Source organism: Pipistrellus kuhlii, unplaced genomic scaffold (assembly GCF_014108245.1).
Source record: "Pipistrellus kuhlii isolate mPipKuh1 unplaced genomic scaffold, mPipKuh1.p scaffold_m20_p_2, whole genome shotgun sequence".
Classification (NCBI taxonomy): Eukaryota; Metazoa; Chordata; class Mammalia; order Chiroptera; family Vespertilionidae; genus Pipistrellus; species Pipistrellus kuhlii.
Genome location: NW_023425515.1, coordinates 63,250,771 through 63,274,377, shown reverse-complemented (window position 1 = coordinate 63,274,377; position 23,607 = coordinate 63,250,771). Strand labels below are relative to the sequence as shown.

Genomic DNA, 23,607 nt, shown 5'->3' with positions numbered 1-23,607 from the left:
TTGTGTGAGGCAGCAGTTTAGGTGTTTACCTATGCTGACATCTTGGTTTCTCCATAAAGAATTTTTTTTAATAAAAGGAAGGCTGTCTGGTCACATGAAACAACATGGATAAACTTGAGAACAATATTCAAGTGAAATAAGCCAGTCATATAAAAAATACGATTAGGATTCCACATATATATGGTTATGTAAAGTGGCCAAATTAATAATCAAAAAACAACATGAAATAAAATGGTGGATACCAGTAACTGGGAAGATTAGAAACAGGGACTTGTTGTTTAAAGGCTGTAGAGATCACTTTTGAAAGATGGAAACATTTTGGAGATCTATAGCATAATAGGTACTTATCATTATTGACCAGTACTGTAAAACCTTGTTATATGGTAAGTTGTATTTTACAATATTATTTTTAAAATGTCTGGGAAGGTTTTCCACACAATACTAATTAAGTTTTGGGGAAAGGAGGGGGATCCAGAAAGAGAAAACGCAATAATGGTATTTATTTCTAAATGCAAAAATAAAGTTCTGTGGCTTCAAGTAAAAAAAAAAAAAATAAAAAATAAATAAATTATTGGATGCCATTTTGGAAAATTGGTCACAACTACAACTGTTATTTCATTAAATGGATAAATATTTGCTGAGCACGTACTATCTACAGTCACTTTCTAGGTATTGGGTGAGGCAGCGATGAAGAAGATGTACATGTTAACTGTGGCGAGCTGGCATGGCCATGGCATACTCAGTCCCAGGGCTCCTTATGTGCCATGCCAGCTCAGCCAGGTTCAGTGACCCTAAGAGGGGGCGGTGAAAGATTGAAAAAAGACAGAGAATGAAAGTTGGGTCTGGGTGGGACACTGCTTCTCTGATGGAGAGACAGCACCACAGACTACAAACTGTGTCTTTATTTTATAGCCAAATGCCTCTAGGCAAAGTAAGGGCGTGGTCAAGATGTTTACAGCATTCTCGTGAGTTTTGATCCTACTCAATTACATGCACCTGATCTCTATCAAGTCCACATTACTCAGGCACATGGAGCCACGTTTTTGGACCATAGGTTCATGCTTACAACTATGGCTGTTGCTTATAATTGTGCTGGGAGGGCTCTGCCCTCCAAGCTGGGACTTGCACGTGGCCATGAAAATGAGTGCCTTCTCATTAGTCCAAGGTGTGAACCTGTCCAAACACTGTAGCCACTCTCCACAGTTAACCAGTCAGTATCCAGTTACCTATCTGATTGGGACTGCTGTAAAGAACTGCCTTGTCTAATGACTATGTGGCCATTGGCTTCTGCAATAAAGACTCATTCTTATATACCCACAACTTCTCATGGCTTCACTGTGTTTCCCACTTTCAAGAAATGAGCTGTGTCTCTGTGAGCAGAGGATAGTGGAGGAACTTGGACTAAGTTCCCAACAGTTAGTACAATGGGCAGGGTTAGAGGAAGAACCAACCCTGGTGCAGTCAGAAAAAATGTGGAGGAATATATAAACTCAGAGCAACTCAGAACAGCAATGCTGTGCAGTGCACTGCTGTGCTCTGACAATGTCAAATATAGATGCCAGACTCTGAAACTACATGAGCAAATGACACGCAGGACTCTTGTTAAAGTGACCATGACCATTACGTCTTATATCAAAATAGAGGACGACCTCCTTCTTCAGCATGGGGAGCTGCATGCCTCCACCTCACGTCTGTTTCTGCACTGTCAATAAGCAAGCCCACGCAGCAGTAAAAGGAGGCTGACTGCAGGCAGATAAAAATAACTTGTAGAGAGCGACACAGGATGTTAATTGTGACCAGCAAAGTTTATAGGTTAGTTGTGATCTGCAAATGTGCTGCACATGTTCCCCTTTTGGGCTTTGACCACATCCTAAAACAGAGTTTAACATGACAATATTTCAGAGCTAACTAGTTTGCTTGCTTGAGAAATCTGGGGCCACCAGGTTTCACTGTTTTTGCTTCACTCAACTTAAACTAGATGCTCCTAGGAATACCACTGCATAAAATAATCATAGACATAGGGAACAAGTTACTAAATCATAAATCAGAACATAGGCTAAATAACATTTCCCAAACCACTCCATTTTAGTGAGTGAAGTTTTATTAGGTATTTTGTGGTTCATTGAAGTAGATTCATTTCTGGCAGAACATCTTAATGCAATTCATTGATATCATTCATGCTAATATTCAGTATGAAATTCCAGGAGGAAGATACTGTATTTGGTGTTTTCAAATTTACTGCAAACATGCCTAATTTGGTAAACACACACACACACACACATACACACACATACACACACACACACACACAATTACATGTATTAACTATATATTTTCAATAAAGTCATCATCTTATCTTATAGCTCTTGGCTCAATTTGGATTATGATGTAGATAGCCAGTAACAAACTATCCAATTTTTAGCTAATTAAACAATAAGGAGCTATTAATTTTAAGAGCAAGAAACCCAGATGTGGCTTTGTGACTTTAGTCAGTGGCTCACAAACGTCGGAACAAATTCATAATTCTCTTGACCTTTTCCACTTGGTTGCAAAATAGCTTCTGTGATTACAAGCATCACAGATGTGTATAATAGGAAGAGAGAATTAGGGGGAGGTTAGAGATTATCAGCTTCATCTGTTCCTTTTAACAAGGAAACCAAAACATTTCCCAGCATTCCTATAGCAGACATTGCCTTAGGTCTCAATATCTTATTATCAGTAGGCTACTTGACCACATCTAACTGCTACAGAGGTTGGGAGAGCAGGAGGAGGCTCTAGGAAGCAGATACTCAAGCTATTTCTCCTGCCATGGGCATGGCGATGCTTCAAACAAATTAGGCCTCCAGGAGAACCCAGGTCTTGGCCAGGCAACCCATAGTATCAGCTTCACAGACTGTGTTACAAAACAAACTTATTACAACCCATTTGTTATTTTCAAATTGCGATAAACACTGTAATGTTCTGCCCACAGCTCCCTTAAGGAATGCAGGCCTGATTACTCAGCTGCAGGGAGGGTTGCTCCAAGGAAGAAGCTCTCAAGCTAACAGTTCCCTTCAGCGATCGCCTGAACTGAAGAGTAGCCTTACCAAGGACATGCCCTCTTGCCAGGGCTGGTTTCCTCAAAGTGGGCCTGCAAAAGCCCTTCCCCATGTTCTCCTTCCCTCCTTCTCCCCCTCATCTCTACTCCTTTTTCCCCACCTCTTAGAACCTCTCTGAAAGATCATTCCATCATCAGTGGCATGGGTTGGCTGAAGCTTCTATTGAAACTGCATCGCAGCTTGACTTTTCCCAAATCCTGCTATTGTCCTTTGTACTCATGATCCCAACTGCACCCCTAAATAAACCTGCAAGCTAATATTCATCTCAGAGTCTTCTCCCTGGAAAGCTCAACCTGCTACAGAAATAGAATAGGAAACTGAACATACTCAAAACATGTGCCTTCCTCTTTTAGTTTCAAAGCTTATTTGGAATTTTAAAGTACTTATTTTTAAAATAGAGTTATTAAAGTTAAAATGTAACCTTAAGACTGCCACATGCCTATGAAATTCTTTTCTTTTTCAGCATTGGCAAGTATGAAAATAATTACCATCTGTACCAACTGCTCATTTTCCCAGTTGAGCAAATATGTGATTTGTTTATAAAAACTTATTATTTTTGGAAATAGCTTTATTTTTCTGAATATAAAATTAATTAGTACTCACTGAAAAATTACCAAACAGGTGAAAGCTTAAATAAGAGAAAAATTCCTATAATCTTAATGGACAATTGTTAGTGAACTTTGAGTTATATCAGAGATTTAAAAAGACTTAACAGCTGTTTCTGTAAACTTTTTTGTCTCAGGAAAGTCTGAGGATTTGACTCATGTTCAATCTTCTTTGCAATATTAACTGAAAAAACATTTAGTAATTTAACTAAAGAAGGCACATATTAAAAGAGAATCCGGCCAGGGACTAGGTACAATACCAAGCCATACCTCCCTCATTATGGAAACAGGGACTTGAGTAATTGGGATTGAGGAGATGCAGCCATGCCAAAGAATTGAGGCTAGTGGCAGATATTTGAGAGATCAGTGCGACTAGATTCAAAGCTAAAGGAATTTGTACAGCACAGACAATATAGACAATGCTATCATCATAACTTTGCACAGTGACAGATAGGTACGGACTTGTGCTGATTACTTTAGAAGGTATATAAATGTCTATTCACTATGTTGTACACTTAAAACTAATGTAGTAGGCCTGGCCGGTTTGGCTCATGGATAGAGCATTGGCCTGCGGACTGAGGGATCCTGGGTTTGATTCTGGTTGGGGGTACATGCCTGGGTTGTGGGCTTGGTCCCCAGTGGGAGGTGTCGGAGAGGCAGTCGATCAGTGATTCTCTCTCATCGTGGATGTTTCTATCTCTCTCTCCCTCTCCCTTCCTCTCTGAAATCAATAAAAATATATTTAATAAAAACTAATATAGTATTATATGTCAACCTCCCCCCTCCCCCAGTACATGAATTTTGTGCACTGGGCCTCTGATTCTATAAGCATCATGACAGGAACATTGCAAACTGTGCCTAGGAGGTGCAACACAGTGCAACAGTTACATTGTTGTATGTGCTGGGCTATTTCTTATATCTAAATAAACTTATGTTGGGTGAATCCTGATGTGTTCTAAGAATTTAATATTTAAGCTGAACACCAAACAAATACAATAGAAGAAACAGATATTTTTATCACCACACAAATAATTCAGCATTATAGTCTCATTGTATAAGATTAAAATAATGTAGAATTTATAGAGTTTCTTTCTTTTAATCTTCCCTTGTTTTTAATCACTAATTTAATTTTCTTCTTTTGCTAGGTCTATTCAGGTTTTCTATTACTTTGCAAGTCAGTTTTGGTAATTTGCATCTTTCTAGAAATTTCTCCATTCATCTATTTAATTATTAGGCATATAAAGTTGTTCGTATTTTCTTTTAATTATTTTTTATTCCTATAGGATCTCTACTTATGTTTATCAATTTTACTGACCTTTACCAAAAAAACAGCTCTTAGTTCCATTATTTTTTAAAATTGTTTTTAGGTTTCTGTTCTACTGATTTCTGCTCTGATCTTTATTTTCTTCTTTCTACTTTAAGCTTGATTTCTTCCTTTTTGCTTGTCAAGCAGAAGATTATTGATTTAGATTGTTATGCTTGAAATTATGAAGGCATTTTCTTCTAAACACTGCTTAAGCTGCATCCCATTGTGTTTTTACTTTCATTCAGTTTAAAGTATTTTGTAATTTCTCTTGTTGGTTTCTTTGCCCATGAGTTATTTAAATATATTTTTATTGATTTCAGAGAGGAAGGGAGAGGGAGAGAGAGATACAAACATCAATGATGAGAGAGTATTATTGATCAACTGCCTCCTGCATGCCCCCTACTGGGGATCAAGCCTGCAACCCAGGCATGTGCCCCTGACAGGAATCAAACTCAGGACCCTTCAGTTCATAGACCAACGGTCTGTCCACTGAGCCAAGCCAGCTAGGGCTGACCATCAGTTATTTAGAAGTCTGTTTTTTATTTTCCAAATATTTAGGGACTTCCCAAATATCTTCCTATTGTTTATTTCTAATTTTATTCCATTATGACCATAAAAATATTTGATTTTGGTATTATTTTAATCCCTTTAATTGTGTGAGACTTGCTTTATGAAAAAGCTTATACCATTCTATCCCGAAGATTGTTCTAGGTGTGCTTAAATACAATGTATTTTGTTGCTCTGTGGAGAACACTCTTTACATGTCAATTAAGTCCATTTAATAGTGTTGTTCAAGGCTTCTACATTCTTGCTCATTTTCTCTCAAGTTCTATCAATTAATGAGTCAAAAGTAGATAAAACTTCAATGATGGCTATTGTATTTTCTATTTCTCCTTAAATTGTGTTGGTTTTTGATTCATTTGTTTTGAGGTTCTATTGTTATAAGCATATATATTTATAATGTTTATATGTTTCTGATGTATTAATTATTTTATCATTATGAAATATTCTCTACAACATCATCACTCGTAATATTTTTTCCCTTGAGTTCTATTTCATTCCAGATTAATATAGTCACTCTCTGTTATGGTTACTATATGCATGCATTTTTGTCTCATCCATTTACCCTCACCTATTTGTATCTCTGAATTGTAAGTATTTCTTAAAATTATAAGATTATAAAATTCTAATTATAAATTTTATAAAATTATAAAATTCTATAGTTCATAAGATCTTGGTTTTGTTTTGTTTTTTTTTATCTATTCTACCTCTGATTTTTTAGTGCAGTTTTCAGCTTATTCACTTTTGATGTAATGATTAATATAATTGGACATATATTTGCCATTTTGCTATGTGTTTTCTACATACCTCATTAATTTTTTTGTTCCCTTATTCCCTACTACTATTTTTATGCTAAATGAAAACTTTGAATACCGTTTTAATTCCCCTGTTGATTATTTAACTGTATTCTTTGAGGTTTTTTTGTTTTTGTTGTTACTGTAGGGATTTAAATATTCATCTTTAACTTTCAAAATTCACTTAAAGTTAGTACTGTCTTAATTTTAGTAAAAAATATATATAAATATTTATTATAGTATCAGTAAAGCTCCATTTCATTCCTGTGTTATTTGTGTTATTATCATATATAAAAAGCTCCATATGTATTATAAAACTAATAATATTTTTGAATTATGATGTTAAGAAATCTCCTGATTTTAAATAAATTAAGAAAGAGAAAAAATATACATATACACACATAGTTTTTTTTATTTACTCAAATATTCCTGAGACATCCATTCCTTCTGTGCATCTGAGTTAGTGTTTTGTGTAATTTCCTTCAACTTAAAGGGTTTACTTTACTTTGTGTGTGGTTTTCCCTGTAAGTCAGGTCTGCAGTGAATTCTATCATTTTTTTTGTTTATCTAGGAATGTATTTGTTTTGATTTTTTTATAAAAGAATAATTTCATGCCCTAGCTGATTTGGGTCAGTGAATAGAGCATTGGCCTATAGATTGAAGGGTCCTAAGGTTGATTTAAGGGCACTTGTCTGGGTTGCAGGCTCAATCCCCAATAAGGGAAGAGCCAATCAATGATTCTCATTATTAATGTTTCTATCTTTCTTTCCCTCTCTCTTCCTCTCTGAAATCAATAAAAATATAAAAAAATAAGTAAGAAAATAAATAAGAATTAAAAAGTCAAATATAAAGTCAAAGTCCCTTGCTAAAAACTACTCTTCATAATTTGGATGCCCTTGCATGAAAAAAAGAAGAAAAATATATATGAGTGTTTGTATAATATATATATATATATCAAATATATATATATATATATATATATATATGCACAAAGATAAAAATAAATACCTATCATGATAAAGATTAATTATCCAAATAATAGTAACCATAAAAAAGAGAATTAAAAACTGGGACTTTTTTTAATACTCTATGACCCATTTTTTTCTGAGTGTGGAAGCTCTGACTGGCAGCTGCCATTCTGATATTTTAAAAAAAATTGTCAACAAAAACTCAATTTTGTTGGACTTAAAATTCTCATTTCTTGACAGGTGCCCATCAAAATTACATACCTTCTCCCCAAAATTTCTACAATATTTCTGTCAGGACAGTTCTGCTTAGTCTAGATATCTTATAAACTTCATTTTGATAACCGATCTCATTAAAAAGTACTATGGAAGCCTCATTTATTTATCATTTGAATGCTCATGAAGCTATTATTCAAATTTCTGAATTCACTCACTCATGTATTTTGTAACAGGCATATATCATTAGATTTTTTTTACATTCTGATAATGTCTCTATTTGCTCAGCCATCTATATTTAATGAAAAGCTATCACTTTTTCCCCGGCAAATTTCAAATACCAGTGGAGCTATCTAATACAAAAATCATGATCTTTCTGTGTGACCTTGGATAATCTTGCTCTATCTCCTGATTATATAAATCTATGGAACAGGGGACATTATAATGTAGATCAGTTTTCAAAAATATTATCATCATTGGAAATTGTGAAGTAGTTAAAATTTTTCAGCCTAAGTTTTACTGTTTTGAAGATACCAATCATGGATTATGTTCATTAACTCCTTTAAGCTATTAAAATGTGTACCACAGATAGCCTGAGTGACCTGAAAAGGGAGAGTATACCCTTTCTCTGTCTTTGCTCATCTCTTCTGCCCTCGTCTTCCCCAAATTTCCACATTTGAGGCAGAGAAACTCTTAGGCAGCTTCAGGCACTGTCCCAACTTGTGGGTTTAGTTTGACTCTCTCTTCTTTTTGGTTATCTCAAGAGGCACACCTACCTCCTGGGCTAACCACAGAATTCCTGCACTTTTACCTGAATCATTCTTACTGAGTTGACCGTCTCTGCAGCCAAAGCGAACTACTAAGCACCCTTATTCTTTCTGAATTGTGCTTTATGGAATAGCTTGGATAGGGGTGTCTTTGTTCTTTCTTTTTTTTTTTTTTTTTTTTTTTTTTTTTTTTTTTTTAATCCTCTGCATTGTCCTTGTTCTAATAAGGGGATGCCTGCACCTACATTTCCAGTTCCGAGACCACTTCTTTCTCCCATGCATGTTCTAGGTATGTCCCAGTTGATCCAAATGGGCATCTACCTTGTCCATGTTCCAAAGTCCTGTTTTGATCATCTATGCAGTTGCCTTTCCAGCCTGAGGCTCCTATTCTCCTTGCCAGTTATCCTATTTCAGGACCAGAGCTCAACCTCCCAAGGCTGCCCCACAGCTGGGCTCTCTCCTCTTAAGGGATGTCTCAGGTGCTCAAAGTCTGGGCTTTAGCTTTCCAGCAGTCTCTATTCCTGTGTTCTACCCAATTGTTGAATAGATCCTCTGATTCTTTGTTGTCCTTTGGTCCCTACAGGAACCTGAAACTTCTGTTCACTTAAATTCTTGGTCTGCAGGCATCCAGGCCTGCTTCACACATCCTGTCACCCTGCTAGTGGATGGCAGCTGAACAGTAAGTTCTCTGGTCAAGTTGGTTTAGAAAAAGCTTATTTCAATGGTTATTCTATTTTCTTTTCTTTTTTAGGACTCATCAAGTCTTTAATATGCTTGCATTCAGAAAGGTGAAAATAACAGTTTTTCTAAATATATTTGTTGAAGGAACATTAGTTTTCCAAGTTTCTTAAAGGCCTAGTGTTATACAAAACATATTTTGAAGATGCTTTTTAAAAAAAATAATATTAGATGAGGAAGTCTACATGGTCTATTTCAGTTTTACGGATTCTGATTAAATGATTCACAAGAACTGTTTTTTGGAGAATGTGAGCAAAGTAGCAAAATCTGTTAGTGTTTAGTCAACTCTGTCCAAAGAGTAAGGAAGCCTTCATTTTGGTTCTAGGGAGTTGTTTTCTATAATGAAGCAAGGAGAAAGCGGAGGACTAGCATTCCTTTATTTGCTCAGTCATTGTGAGAATATTTATTGAGAACTTCAATGTGCCAGGTATCATTCTAGAGGCTGGAATTTTAATGATGGATAAGATCAATACCCTCCCTGCCCTTAATAATCTTAGAGAAATCAGCCAGAGTAAAATATCCTGCCAGCCACCTACTATCTTTGCTCTGAGTCTACGCATCAAGTCTCAGCTTAAAGTTTCCTTTTCTAAAGTTTAAGTACAACTCTTTTTGTGATAAACTGAATTCAGGTTTGTCATTCTTCTACCATTAAAGAAAATTGGTGGACTACATAAGCAAATAGGCATAGGCACAGCCAGCAGATACATATACACAGAAGCGCATAGAAACCACATACGTTCATATTATAGATACCACTGGGGCAACCTTTATCTGACTGATGCTAAACATAAAATGTTGCTATTGATGTACATATGAGTTTTTTTCAGAGCGTTTTTCAGAACTCTTGCATTAAAACAACCAGGGGGTGCTTGTGAAAATGCAAGTGTCTGGGCTCGACTCCACATATTGGGTCTAATAATAATTAATGTCGTTTTTTAACATTCGTTTAAAATCTTGCTTGGCATTGACTTGTATTGACATAACCTTCAAACACGTGGTATCTACAGAACGTGTGCAGTGCAATTAACAAGTTTTGCTTGAAAAAGTTTGTGTTTGGTTTGGTTTTTGTTGCAAAACTAGGGCTAAGAAGGCGGATGAAGAGCATATTTGGCACTGCATGCTTTACGAGTTCCAATTAGGAAGAAAAGCAAGTGAGGCTGCAAAAAACATCTGTAGTGCTCTTGGTCAAGATGCAGTTAGCTCCAGAAAATGCCAACATTGGTTTGAGAAATTTCGCGAGGGAAATTTTTCGTTAGATGACAAGAGTGGTCGAGGCCGTGTGTCCAATTTTGATCAAGAAGCTCTTCAAGCTCTTTTGGTGCAAAATCCTCAAATTACCCAACAAGAGCTTGCGACAACTTTAAATTGTTCACAGAAAACAATTTCCAATCAATTGCGTGCACTTGGCAAATTCCAAAAGTTTGGAAAATGGGTTCCTCATGAGTTGATCGACAACAACCGTAATCAAAGAGTCACAATTTGCAGTTCACTCCTCTCTCGTCAAAACCGTTTGCCGCTTTTAGAGCAAATTGTTACCGGAGATGAAAAGTGGGTGCTGTATGTTAATTTGAAAAGGCGGCCTCAATGGTTGGACAAAAATGAGGCTCCGCAGCCCATGCCAAAACCTGACTTGCATGCGAAAAAAGTGATATTGTGTGTTTGGTGGAATTTTAAAGGAATTCTTTATTATGAACTTTTACCATCTAACCAAACCATTACAAGTGCAGTGTATAATGCCCAACTGGAAAGGTTAGCCCAAGCTTTAAGAGAAAAAGAACCCGCGCTGATTAATCGGAAGGGCGTAATTCTTCACCACGATAACGCACGACCACATACTGCAAGAATCACTGCTGAAAAACTGCGCCAGTTGGAATGGGAAGTTCTCCCTCAACCTGCATATTCTCCTGATATTGCCCCTTCCGATTACCATTTGTTTCGTTCTTTGCAAAACTTTCTTCTTGGAAAAAAAATTTAATAATGAAGAATGCCTCAAAAATGCATTGACCGAATTTTTTGCATCAAAATCACAAGAATTTTACAACAGAGGGATTAAAATGCTTCCTGAGCTTTGGGCACAAGTAGTAGAAAACAACGGCAACTATATTGTTGATTAAATTTTGTTGTATTGTTTAAATAAATTCAATTTAAAAAAGTATTAGAAAACGACATTAATTATTACTAGACCTAATATTCTGATTTAGAGGGTCTCAGGAATATTCATGTTAAATTAGGACCACATAACATACCTATGCTCACTTACATTTAAAAACTTCTGATTATTGAGTCTCTGGTTGGGGACTGATAGCTGAAGCTTGCTGCCAAGCAGAACTAGATTGCCAGAGGGAGTCACATTGGCTGGGGTGAGGGCTGGCAGGACAAAAGGCAGGCACTAGTTCTCCTAGTGGAATAATGTAGAGAAGGTACTTGATATAAGTAGTATTCAAATGTGTTAATCCTCTTTCTTCTCTCATGCTTCAAAAAACAACAACAACAACAAAAGACACAACCAGGAGTTTAGCACACCTGGGGCTTCTCACTATTTCCTCCCCAGTCAAGTACATTTTATTTTATTTCCATGTAAACTCATTAGTGAAGAGATCCCTGTATTCTTTCTAGAAAGACTGGAGATCCCTCTTAGTCTAATTTAAAATTTGATTTCATTGTTTAGTTTTAAGTGAGTTTTCAGTATTGATAAAAATTTAAATACCACAGTTCGGAGCATCGTGGGATTTTCTCACATTACACAAAAAGAGAGCCTACTAGTTTCAGATCAAAAGCCTAAAAGCCTCAGTCACCACATTTCCTGTTTGTAACTGAACAGAGTACACACGAAAGATGTTAAGAAACAAATGAGAGAAAAACTGAGGTAGAGACAAAGACAAGTTTTATTGCCACACTTCTTTGAGATAACAAAGCAACGTTACTTGGAAACAAAAGTTTGTGGGAGCATTTTTAATCAATGTGTTTACCTTATGGCTGCATAAGGATTTCTCTCAGAAAAGAAGCATGTCAGGTAAGTGGCATTTTTAATTATTTTGTTCCATTCCTATGTCTAAAATTCCACTTAATAATTTTCGAGTCTCCAGCAAGGGCACTTAAGATTTGAAAGTAAATTAGTTTACACTTTCTTTCTTTTAAAATATATTTTTATTGATTTCAGAGAGGAAGGGAGAGTGAGAGATAGAAACATCAATGATGAGAGAGAATCATTGATCGGCTGCCTCCTGCATGCCCCCTAACAGGGATAGAGCCAGCAACCCAGACATGTGCCCTTGACTGGAATGATAATTTTGCAAAGGCCAGTGGAAATCCCATCACTTGTGGAATGAAGTTAATCCACATTGATTAGCTATGTCTCTTCCATGTAGATAGTTCATCCCTCTTTTATTATTTTAATTGCTTTCTATTTCTTTAACAAAAAATTATTCATGATAACAGAAAAGATACATATTTATTAAGGGTGAGAACTGTGAAATATATATAAGAAAGAAAAAAATTTACATAGTTCTCATTTCCTTAAAAAAACACCATGAAGATAGTGCATTGTATTTCCTTCCAATTTTTATTTCTTTACATTCTACATGGTTTGCTTTTCATAACTGAAATAATAATGTACATAAAATCATAATCCAACTCTTTTCACAAACATTATGACATAATTATTTCCCTTTTTATAATAATTTCTGCCTGATTATTTTACATGAATGCACAAAATAACATCTATTGGGTTAATTATAGTTTACTTGTTTATTATTGGACATTTATGTTGTACCCATTTTTATATTTTTAAATGACAGAAAAATGAGCATCTTTGTAGCTTTTTCTATATTTAGAATTATCCTTTGGGGCAAGATTTCTAGAGCTGGGATTAGTGAGTAAGAGGTTATGAACATTTCTGTCCCATTTTTACCAAATTGCTTTTCCAACAGCAATGCCAAGTCACTTTCCTAGCAGTGCTTCCCCTTAATAGGCTGATCTAATTAAAAATTTTTCACTAATAAAAAGCACAACATGCTGACCCATTGTTTAATATACATTACTTTGATTATAATGAGGTTGAACATTTTTGCATGGGTTTTTTAATTGTTTATAATTCTACCATTTGTAAATTGTTTGATCACATCTTTTGCTTAATTTTTGTGCATATAGTACTTTTACTGTTAATTTGTATGAGCTAATTATAATGATATCATATCTGACAACTTCTGTGAATTTGTTTCCAGTGTTTTGTTTGCTGGATTTTAAAATCAATTGATTGGACTAGCTACACAAGGGTGTGTTAGCTGACATACAGTTTTCATCTTTTCCAGGGTTCATAGATTATCGAAGAACACAAACAATTGTCCAGGATTTGCTAGTGTCCTGCAAGAAATGAATGCAGCAATTATATAAACAGTTGCCATGAGCTAGTGGTGATAGGGAGTTGGGAGAGGCCAAAGTCAGTGAATATGACATTCAGCTATTTCCAGTATTAACTAACGGTAATTTTTTAAGGGATATGGTACAATTTCCATAGCAGTTTGAAATTTAGGTTTTTCCTTTAAGTGTATGGCAGGAGCTCCTCCATTAAGACCTAGTACAATTCCACAGAAGAGATAAAAAAATAAACTATTAATCACAAAAGCCTCATAGATCTTAAAACAAAAGAAGAAACCTTAATGCAAAATGAGATGACAATCAAATAATAATATTTTTTTACACTGAGATAGGTAAAGAAAAGGAAGAAAAAGTTTGAACACAAGAAAAAATGAAATTTCTAGCTAATTAAAACATGTATGAAAATAAAAACCCAAATCTTCCCTTTTCTCCTACCTGCATGCCTTATCGTCACTGGATTAATAAATGTGCTGGTATAATAATTCTTACTGTGTTTCTGCATCCACACAAAATCAGTATTAGCTGAGTCAAATGATGAAAACAACCCCTTTGGGCTACCATTAATATAGATCAAACAATGATTCACAATGTAGTTACATTGCTGTTTTTCCATAAAAGAATTTTATGGTATTTGTTTCAATTTTCTTTTCCATTGAGCCTCAGTCACCTTTTTCTTAAAAACAATGAAAGCCTTTCTTTTAGAAACTAGGTAGGTAGGAATGATTTATGACTCATCTTTTAAATTCAGATCTTCTTTAAAATAAGAGTAAGTTAAACAACATGTTTCATTATTTAATTTAGATAGTTTGGCAATGATGTTAAGGAAAATCAATCCAGGAAAAATTGTCACTTTAGAGGTCATAGCTGAGAAATAAAATGTTCATGAATTGCTAGATAATAATAAATATTCTTGATCACTTTCCAGGCATTTTTAATTTCATTTTAATTTTCTCAGTCCCTGAATTAAAAAGAAGAGAGAAAAAAATTAACAAATCTTCTTAAGACAATAAAGAAATACAGTAATTACAGTATTTTACTGGACGAAAGTTTCTATACACCCATGCCAACCTCAGAGGGTCTTACCAATGTGCTTCTCCAATAGGAAACTATAAGTACCTAAGATGGAGAGCTAAATACATAAAGAGAGATTCATCTACAGTAGGGACTTGGGCATTACTGTAATCCCAATAGGATTTGTAAAGTTTATCAAACATAATTAAAGTTTAATTATAAAAGTGACTGCAGAAATCACAATATATTGTCTTAAAATCTGCCCTCAACCTCACTCTCATAAGTAGCTTTCCTCAATTCTATTTAGTAAGAATTGGTTAAGAGCACTCATGATGTACTAAAAGGAGGGAACCTGGATGATACCAAGATGAGGATCTGAACTCCTATTTTACCAGTGACTTAGGGAGTGAGGGTCAGTGATTTGCAGAAAGCCACACAACTGGTATGTGACTGCCCTCATTCACTTTCTCCACGCTGTTTGAAACAGACATTCCAAATGTGCTATATGAATATTTATCCTCTCTTTTGTGGTCTCTCTCAGACATACACCATTCACTTCTCTAATAGTCCTTTCTTTACAATAGACATTTAAGGTAGACAGCTTTTAAAATTTGCATTAAAAACATTATCTCATTCACTTGAAAGCCTGGGGCTGGATTTGAGAATCCCTCCCAGTGCTTCTGCCTATCACTCTCATGCCTCTTAGTGAAGGGGTAATTGCAATGGATAGAGGAGGGGAGGGGCTCTGTGGATAGTGATAATGTGCCACATTCAAAGAGTCATGAAGGTGCCTAGTGCAGCACCAAACCATCTGCACAGTAAGAAAAACTCATGAGTAGACTCTATGGGGGTTGTTAAATCAGAACTTTTTCTTTGAACTTTCTGGGGTGTTTAAAATAAATATAGACATTTGTAGAAAGCAAGAAGAGATAGTCACTGCTCTGACAGAGTTTATAAACCAAGGAGAGAAACCATTAAGAGAAGCCATAACCTAAATACTAGAAGCTTATACACTTATCTCAGTTATAGAACCCCTGAAGGAGAAACAATTAAGGCATTATGTTTATTGCTTTTCTGTGATACTTGTTTAAGTAAAGGCTTCTGTATGAATCAAACCTGCAAAGCAGATGGCATTACATTTGCTTAGCTGAGCTTCCTGCCAGAGCACATGTAATTGTGAATTTTAAATACAGTGCCTGCCAAGTACTATTGGCTTAAGGGAATCAGAGGCCTTATAATTAAACCTCTCTCTCATAGCCTCTGGCTGATGAATGCTAGATAGAAACTTAAATCATGGTTTTCCTAGTTGTCATTGCCTTTGGCTTTTTAACAGTGTAAATAGCTAAATTCAAATTGTGTGTAGTTCTTTTTAAACTGATAAAATCTATACAAATGAAAGTAATTACAGTTAATGAATATTATACTAAAGATTGCATTTGTTGGGCAAGAATTTTTGAGTACGTTGTGCGTTCAATATTATAAGATGGACTGTCTCTACTGAATGGATACCCACATGTACCTGGAAATATTCATACTCTATATGGAAAATAACTGAGTAAGGGATGGATGAAGTGATGTGTGTGTGTGTGTGTGTGTGTGTGTGTGTGTGTACATTTATACAAATCTTGCCATTCAAGTTGAAAATTTTCACCATTTAGCTACTCAAAATCTTCTCATCTGCATGTTTTTGTTTTGTTTTTCAAATGGGGGTATTTATTGTTGGCAATCAAAGATTATGAAACACATCAAGAATGTCATGAAATCCAAAGCTTCTAAATGAAAATATTCCTATGTAAAACTCAAATTATATTACAAAAGGAAAACAATCTTAGAAAATAAGAGGTCACTAGGAATATAGACTCCTAACATCAAAGGAAAACTGGAGACCATGCCAAATAATGTCCTCAACATAAAAGAAACATCTTCTTGCATTTTTCTGTTTTCATAGTTGTTTCTTGCATTTTTCTGTTTTCATAGTTGGAGGGTGCTCATTTAACAAGTCAAAGTAAACATAGTAGGTCTTAAGGTAAAAGCTGAAGAGAATGAAAGCACACTTCATTTTATGCTTCTTAAAATTAATATGTAGTCTGTGAGATTATTTTTGCTCACCCTAGCTCTTATGTTATTAACACCCCAATTTTATGCAAGTGTATATAGGGTGGGAAAAAAGTAGGTTTACAGTTGTTCATATGGAAAATAGTTCAGTGATTAGTAAACAAGAATGCAAGAATATACTCTGTTTCAATTACTTACAACTGTAAACCTACTTTTGCCCTCCCCTTGTATTTCCCAGAGATTATACTATCAATAACTAAACAAAGTCCCCAATGATTTTTAAAGCAGAAAATAAAATATTTTATTTATAGTGGTGACTGCCCCATCAATCTATTAGGATAGCTAGCTGTTAGCACCAACTTTCTTGTATCATGCTTCCTGGGGAAAACAAACCAATTTTCTGTAGGGTTTTGGTAAATACAGATTCAGGGAAGGGAGAATTGGGATATGTTGATAACTTTCAGCAAAACAACAGTGGCTTAATGAGTTACTTTTCTCTCACAGGTTCTATTTCCCAGTTTCTGGAAGGCAGGTCCTTTCTCAATTGCATAGGGTACAAATGTAATAGAATGTTCAACTTATTTTCCTTGGGTTGTGGATATTTCTAGATCTTATACTTGACCAGAACTATTCTGTTGGTTTTGGTCATTACATTACCCTTCTTTACTCCATCTTTCATTTATTTGGTCAGTTGACACATGTTTAGTTAGCACCTACTTTGTGCTGAGTAGGTTGCAGAAATAATTATAGGAGGCATAAGGTAATAATAAAAAGAAGAACAACAGCTAATATTTATTGAACATCAAATATTAGTGAAAAACACTATTCTCCTAATCTCATTACATATCTTAATTCACTTAATCCCTATAATTATAGGTACAAGAAAGAAATGAGGCATGAAAATGATAGTCTTTCTATCCTTTGGGAAGTTAAGAGTCTATTGGGGAGATTTATATATGTAATTGATTATGCTAATATGTAATGAAATGAATTGCAAAGAGATATATAGCATGTCATTTGGTGGGGTACAAGAAGCTTCAAAGGAGTGAATGCTTCAAAGAGAAGGCAGTCTTGAGGAACAGGACTAGGAATTCATCAGACTGGTAAGGGGAAAGGTATTTCAGGCAAAGGGGCAAATAAACAGAGAATAAAGACATAAAATAGTAAGTATGATATCTATTAACAATTGCAAATGCAACAGAGAATAATAAGTTTGGCAGTATATTAACCAAGGTGTTCACAGTTATTGTCTCTTGATAAGATTGTACTTAATACTTATCTTTTTGTTTTTGCTTACCTGAGTTTACTAATTGTTTTTTTTAACATTGAACATGGATGATGTGTATAATGTGTCTGGCTTCTTTATAACAATTAAAGCATATGTATTTAAATGTCACCAAACACCGGTGGAGGGTGAATGAATACAATTTATTTTGGCTGCCTGAGTAACCTGAAATGGTCATTGTGATATGCTGCAATAGAAAATATAGAGTGTGCCCTCAGATTGCTTTAAAGTGTGAAAGAATGTAGAACTGGACCTACACTGTGGGTCTTTAAGTGATATCAGCAAGAAAAAAGTCTTTAATGATAAAAATGATTAATTTAATCACAGAAGTCAGAAATTTCTGTAAAATTTCTGTATTATGACAGCAAAGAGGGAAACTGAGATCCATCTGGAAAGTGAGACAGCTTGCTGGCCCCATTTTCCACAATTATGTTAAATCAACCACCTGAAAAGGACTATTATCAATGGGGGGTGGGGTGAGTGGGGTGGGGATCAGTCTGTCCCTTAAAGCATGCTTTAAAAGTTCCCTTTACACAGCAATTCTATTCTCAGGAACCTCTTTTACAAATAACCCACATAAGCACAAAATATCTGTACAACGAAGTTTCTTGCATTTTGTTTATAGGAAAAAACATTTAAAACATTAGAACATCCATCTTAGAAAAAGGGTAGATGAATTAAATACTATGGAATTCTAAGTAGCCACTAAAATGAACATACTGTCTTGGTAAAAATCCACATGTTTTTATAAAAAAGGTCAATTAGTGTAATATTAGTGTCCCATTTATGTTTAATTAGAGGACCTTGGGTGTTATTTTATATCTTATTATTGCTGGAATTTTAAAAATTTACACTCAGCAGGCACTTTTTAGTGTTTCAAAAAATACATAATTAAATGTAAATATCAAATAAGTAATTTTAGAAATATATGTAGTATCATGGAGGAGGATTATTAGTACTGTATATTTCAAATAGCTAATAAATATTATATTGTAGAATTCTCATAAATATTTACAAGATTATGTTCTTGTTGAATAAATTAATCCCCTCCAAACCTTAGTGTTTTTAATCAAATTAATTAATAGGTCTACTATAGAAGACTTCCAGTCTTCTCTATTTTCTTATACTTTCTGAAATATAAAAATTCTCTTAAATAAAAGAAAACCACACATTTTTCTACCATTATCAGCTACCTTTTCCTATTAATTAATTAATTAACTAATTATTGAAAACGTTTTATAAATTATATATTCCGTATTTAGCACTGCAAATAGAAATTGTCCTATTCTTTGTGGAACTTACAGTACTTGGAACATCTAACTAACATGGTGCAAAACTAAAGAGGAGATAAAAACACCAGGATTCGCTGGTGTTATAAGAGCCACAGACTAGCCGAAACCAGTTTGGCTCAGTGGATAGAACGCAGGCCTGTGGACTGAAAGATCCCAGGTTCTATTCTGGTCAAGGGCATATATCTTGGTTGCAAGCACATCCCCAGTGGGGGGTGTGCAAGAAGCAGCTGATCGATGACTCTCTCTCATCGATGTTTCTGGCTCTCTATCCTTCTCTCCTCCTCTCTGTGAAAAATCAATAAAATATATTTTGTTTAAAAAGAGCCACAGACTAGTTCAGACAAAAGCAATGCATATAATAATAAGTGATATGCAAATTATATGCATATATGTATATATACATCTATATCATAAATATATGTTTTTAATACATTTAATCATCTATATGCTTATGTTCATTTAAAATAAATGATGCCAGTAAATAAACAAAGCCAAATAAAATACACAAGACCTCTGAGGGCAATTTAAGAAACATGGTAATATCCAAAAGTGTTCAGAGAAAACAATCAGCAATTCAAATATCAAATTTAAGATAATGATAATAGTAAAATAGAGCAGCACAAAAAACATTTGGATTTAGGCATTCTCTGTTGGGTGATTTAAAGATAGACTAGGGAAGCAAAAATGAATTTCCTCCTACTAAGAGTTTGTTTCTTCTTTTTATTGTGTTTAAAATCAATGTTTGGATTTCTTTGAAAGGACCTAAGATGGTTTCTTATTCTGGGTAGTCACAGAGAGTTGGGACCAGAAGGAACACAATCCCTGTTGTAGCTATTTACACATAGAATTACCAATTATGTGTTTATACATCCATGCTCCTGGCTCCCTGCACCCAACTAAATAGAGAGTTCCTTGAGGGCAAGATGCTGTTTTCTTTATTGATTCCCTAATATAGGGCATAGTTCCTAGCACAGAAGAGATGTCCCATTAATACTGGATGAATATATAAATACGTGGTAGTATAGAATCACAAGCTACTTTTTTAGGGTCACCATTCACTTGGGTATATCACTACTAAGATAATTACCATAATTATATATGTATACTAGAGGCCTGTTGCACAAAGAGATTAGTGAAATAGGCCTTCCTTCCCCTGGCTGCCAGCACCAGTTTTCCTCTGGCACCCGGGACCCAGGCCTTTACCCTGGCCGCCACCTTTGCTGCTCCCGTAACTCCCTCTACCCTATCCTACCCCTCCTAGCAGGTGTCCTGCTCAGCCATGCATGCTGCCCAGAGGCCTAGCTGTTGGGGGGAGGGTTGTTGGCATCTTTGGCAGGTTAATTTGCATACTCACTCCTGATTGGCTAGTGGGTGTCACAAATGTATGGTCAATTTGCATGTTTCTATTTTATTAGTGTAGATTATAATATAAAGGCTGATTTATAGTAGGCTCATATATATTAGAGTAGTATCTATAATTATATATATTAGCCTAATATATATACAATGATATATAATATATTTAACATAAATAATATACACATATATTTAAGTATTATATACAGATATACATAATTTTTATATAGGTTGTATAATTTATGTATAATACATATTATATATAAAGTCAAACTAATCTTTTTAAAAATATATTTTTATTGATTTTTTACAGAGAGGAAGGGTGAGGGATAGAGAGTTAGAAATATTGATCAGCTGCCTCCTGCACACTCTCTACTGGGGATGTGCCCGCAACCAAGGTACATGCCCTTGACCAGAATCGAACCTGGGACCCTTGAGTCTGCAGGATGATGCTCTATCCACTGAGACAAACAGGTTAGGGCTAAACTATTTATCTTAGTAGTCATTTATATATGTGTAAAGGTTGCCATAATAATCAAGGACAACTGATAGGCAATAATATCCCACAGAACCCCATTATGGCTCAGGAATGAAAAAAAGAAGCCTTGCAGATGAGAAAGGGAAGCATAATCAACTCTCCATTACTCATTATGAGGATCTAAATAATATGAGAAAAGTTCTTAGGTCAGTCTTGACAAAACTGGGTTATTGTGATTTCAGAATTACTGTTTTATCCCAATATACAGTGCCCTATACTACTGAAGGGAATAAGTAGTTTTCAGTAAATAATGAAACCATTATAATTGCTTATATAGTTTGGGGATGAAACAAAGGACAAAATATAGCAAACTATGATTTTGGATAATTTGGATATTCTTGATTTTGAACCAAAGTTCTTATAATCAGTCACAAGTTGTTAAATTTTAGTATAATAGATAGACTAAAAATTTCTTCTATGTCATTAACAATAGAAGAAATTTTTGCCATGCTGAATTTAGGAACCTTTACCAATACCCATTTTGAATCTCTAGGAAGCCTTTGGCTTTCAATGCTCATTAATTTCTTAGCAGAGAATTTGTCCTTCATTGTGAATAAATACAATAGTTTTAATTGTGAAAATACTCAGTTCAAAACAAATAGGTAAGCAATTGATATATATGATGCATATGATATGTGGATATAGATAGATAGAACAGCATGTTTTATTTATTTTTTAATTACAGTTGACACTCAATAATAAGTCCAGCACCTATATTAAGGGTATGTGTGCTTTGCTTTACAGGAAACCCTGAATGCCAGTATTATGTCTGGGCAATTATAGCCTCCTTGGTGTTAGCTCTGGTTATATCACTGATCTTCAATGTTTCCCACTATGTGGAAAAGAAGCGGCAAGGTAAGACATTTTCAGAAACAGCCATATGGGACCTGCTTGAATTGAAACTGATTCACTGGAAAACCTACAGAAGAAGACAATTTTATAAAATGTTATGAAATAAGATATTTTTATCTATAGAAAATCTACTTGACACATTTTTCACCCTAAGGGTTATCTTAATTTAAGAGTTCAATCATAGCCTTGACAGTTTGGCTCAGTAGTTACAGTGATGGCCCAGATGGCCCAGGAACTGAAAGGCTGTGGGTTCAGTTCTGGTCAAGGGCACATACCTCTGCTGTAGGCTCAGTCCCCATTCCCAGTCGGGTGCATATGGGAGGCAACCAATTGATGTGCCTCTCTCACATCAATGTCTCTCTCTCTCTCTGTCTCTCCCCCTCCCTTCCACTCTAAAAAATCAATGGGAAAATATTCTTGGGTGAGGATTAACAGCAGCAACAACAACAAAAATGCAATCATATTAGAAATGTTAAAGACTCGAAATCTTACTTTTATCTTTGCCTTAAGGTATAGAGTAGGAAAAGATTGTCCTAATAAAATGTATTTTTCCTCCTTTATTAAACAGCCTACAAATGTAGTCTATCCTGGAACAGCCATAAAGATTCTCTCTTACACAAGATGAGAAAATTGAAGACTAGCTCTTTCAGGTTCCACTAGAGCCTACTCAAACTTCTCAGCTTGTGTCAGGGCCTCTACAGTGCAGAAGAGTCTTGAGATCAGAAGGAAACTGAACCATAGCTGAGGGATAGGACTATCCCAGTCGTCGGCAAACTCATTAGTCATCAGAGCCAAATATCAATAGTACAATGATTGAAATTTCTTTTGAGTGCCAAATGTTTTAAACTTAATCTATATAGGTAGGCACATTGTTATTAACTTAATTAGGGTACTCCTAAGCTGGCCTTTGCTAAAAATTCAAGGGGCCAAAGAGCCGCATGTGGCTCGCTCGCGAACCACAGTTTGCCGACCACTGTCCTTGGGCCTAGAAGAGCAGGTCAAGGGGAACTGGCACTGTTGGGTTTTCTTTTCAAAAAACTGAGCAACGGTTTTAAACATATGAATCTCACTCTCAAGTGCATTATTGAAATAGTGTAACTGGCAAAATCTTTGCACAATGTAGGCATTTAATATATTATATGTACGATGAATGCATGAATGATTGGGTGGGTAGATGGATGATGGGTGGATGGATGGGTAGAAAATGAAAACTCAGCTATTTTGGGGTGGGGATCTTAATATTCTAGAACCAACAAACTATTAGGGGCAAAACATTTAAATGGTAATAAACAAGCATCTTCCTTTAACAGATAAAAAGAAATAAAAATGAAGTTAATCAAACTAAATTAGACACATGTGACCAAGAAAAATAGTATAAAGATTATTTATTTATTTATTTATTTATTTATTTATTTATTTATAAAAATATATTTTATTGATTTTTTACAGAGAAGAAGGGAGAGGGGTAGAGATCTAGAAACATCTACATAGATTAGCTGCCTCTTGCACGCCCCCTACTGGGGATGTGCCTACAACTCGGTACATGCCCTCAAACCTGGGACCCTTCAGTCCACAGGCTGATGCTCTATCCACTGAGCCAAACTGGTTTCAGCAACATAAAGCTAATTTAGAACGTTGGTCAGATTCTGAGGAGAGTCCTTGATTTTCTTAGGAGTGTCTTCTCCAGTGCTGCTAACAATTGTAAAATGTAAAGAGAAATGCATCATTGTCACATGAGTCTGAAAAGAAATGAGAAGCACTAAAAAATGAAGTAGCATAGCTAAGGTCACC

At 35.1% G+C, this 23,607-nt stretch overlaps 1 protein-coding gene across 2 annotated transcripts in view; it reads left to right on the top strand.

The window, feature by feature from the left end:
• The first annotated feature begins 11,834 nt into the window (after nucleotides 1-11,834).
• LOC118724261 (T-cell receptor-associated transmembrane adapter 1) overlaps nucleotides 11,835-23,607 on the top strand; it is a 32,850-nt gene continuing 21,077 nt past the window's right edge. Inside the window, exons 1-2 of one of the 2 annotated variants that reach the window (XM_036447308.2) lie at nucleotides 11,835-12,063; nucleotides 21,709-21,819. In XM_036447308.2, coding sequence (XP_036303201.1) covers nucleotides 12,057-12,063; nucleotides 21,709-21,819 — 118 coding nt within the window. In that variant the 5' untranslated portion in view covers nucleotides 11,835-12,056. The remainder of the gene's footprint in view (nucleotides 12,064-21,708; nucleotides 21,820-23,607) is intronic. The other variant, XM_036447310.2, reaches the window with a different exon arrangement.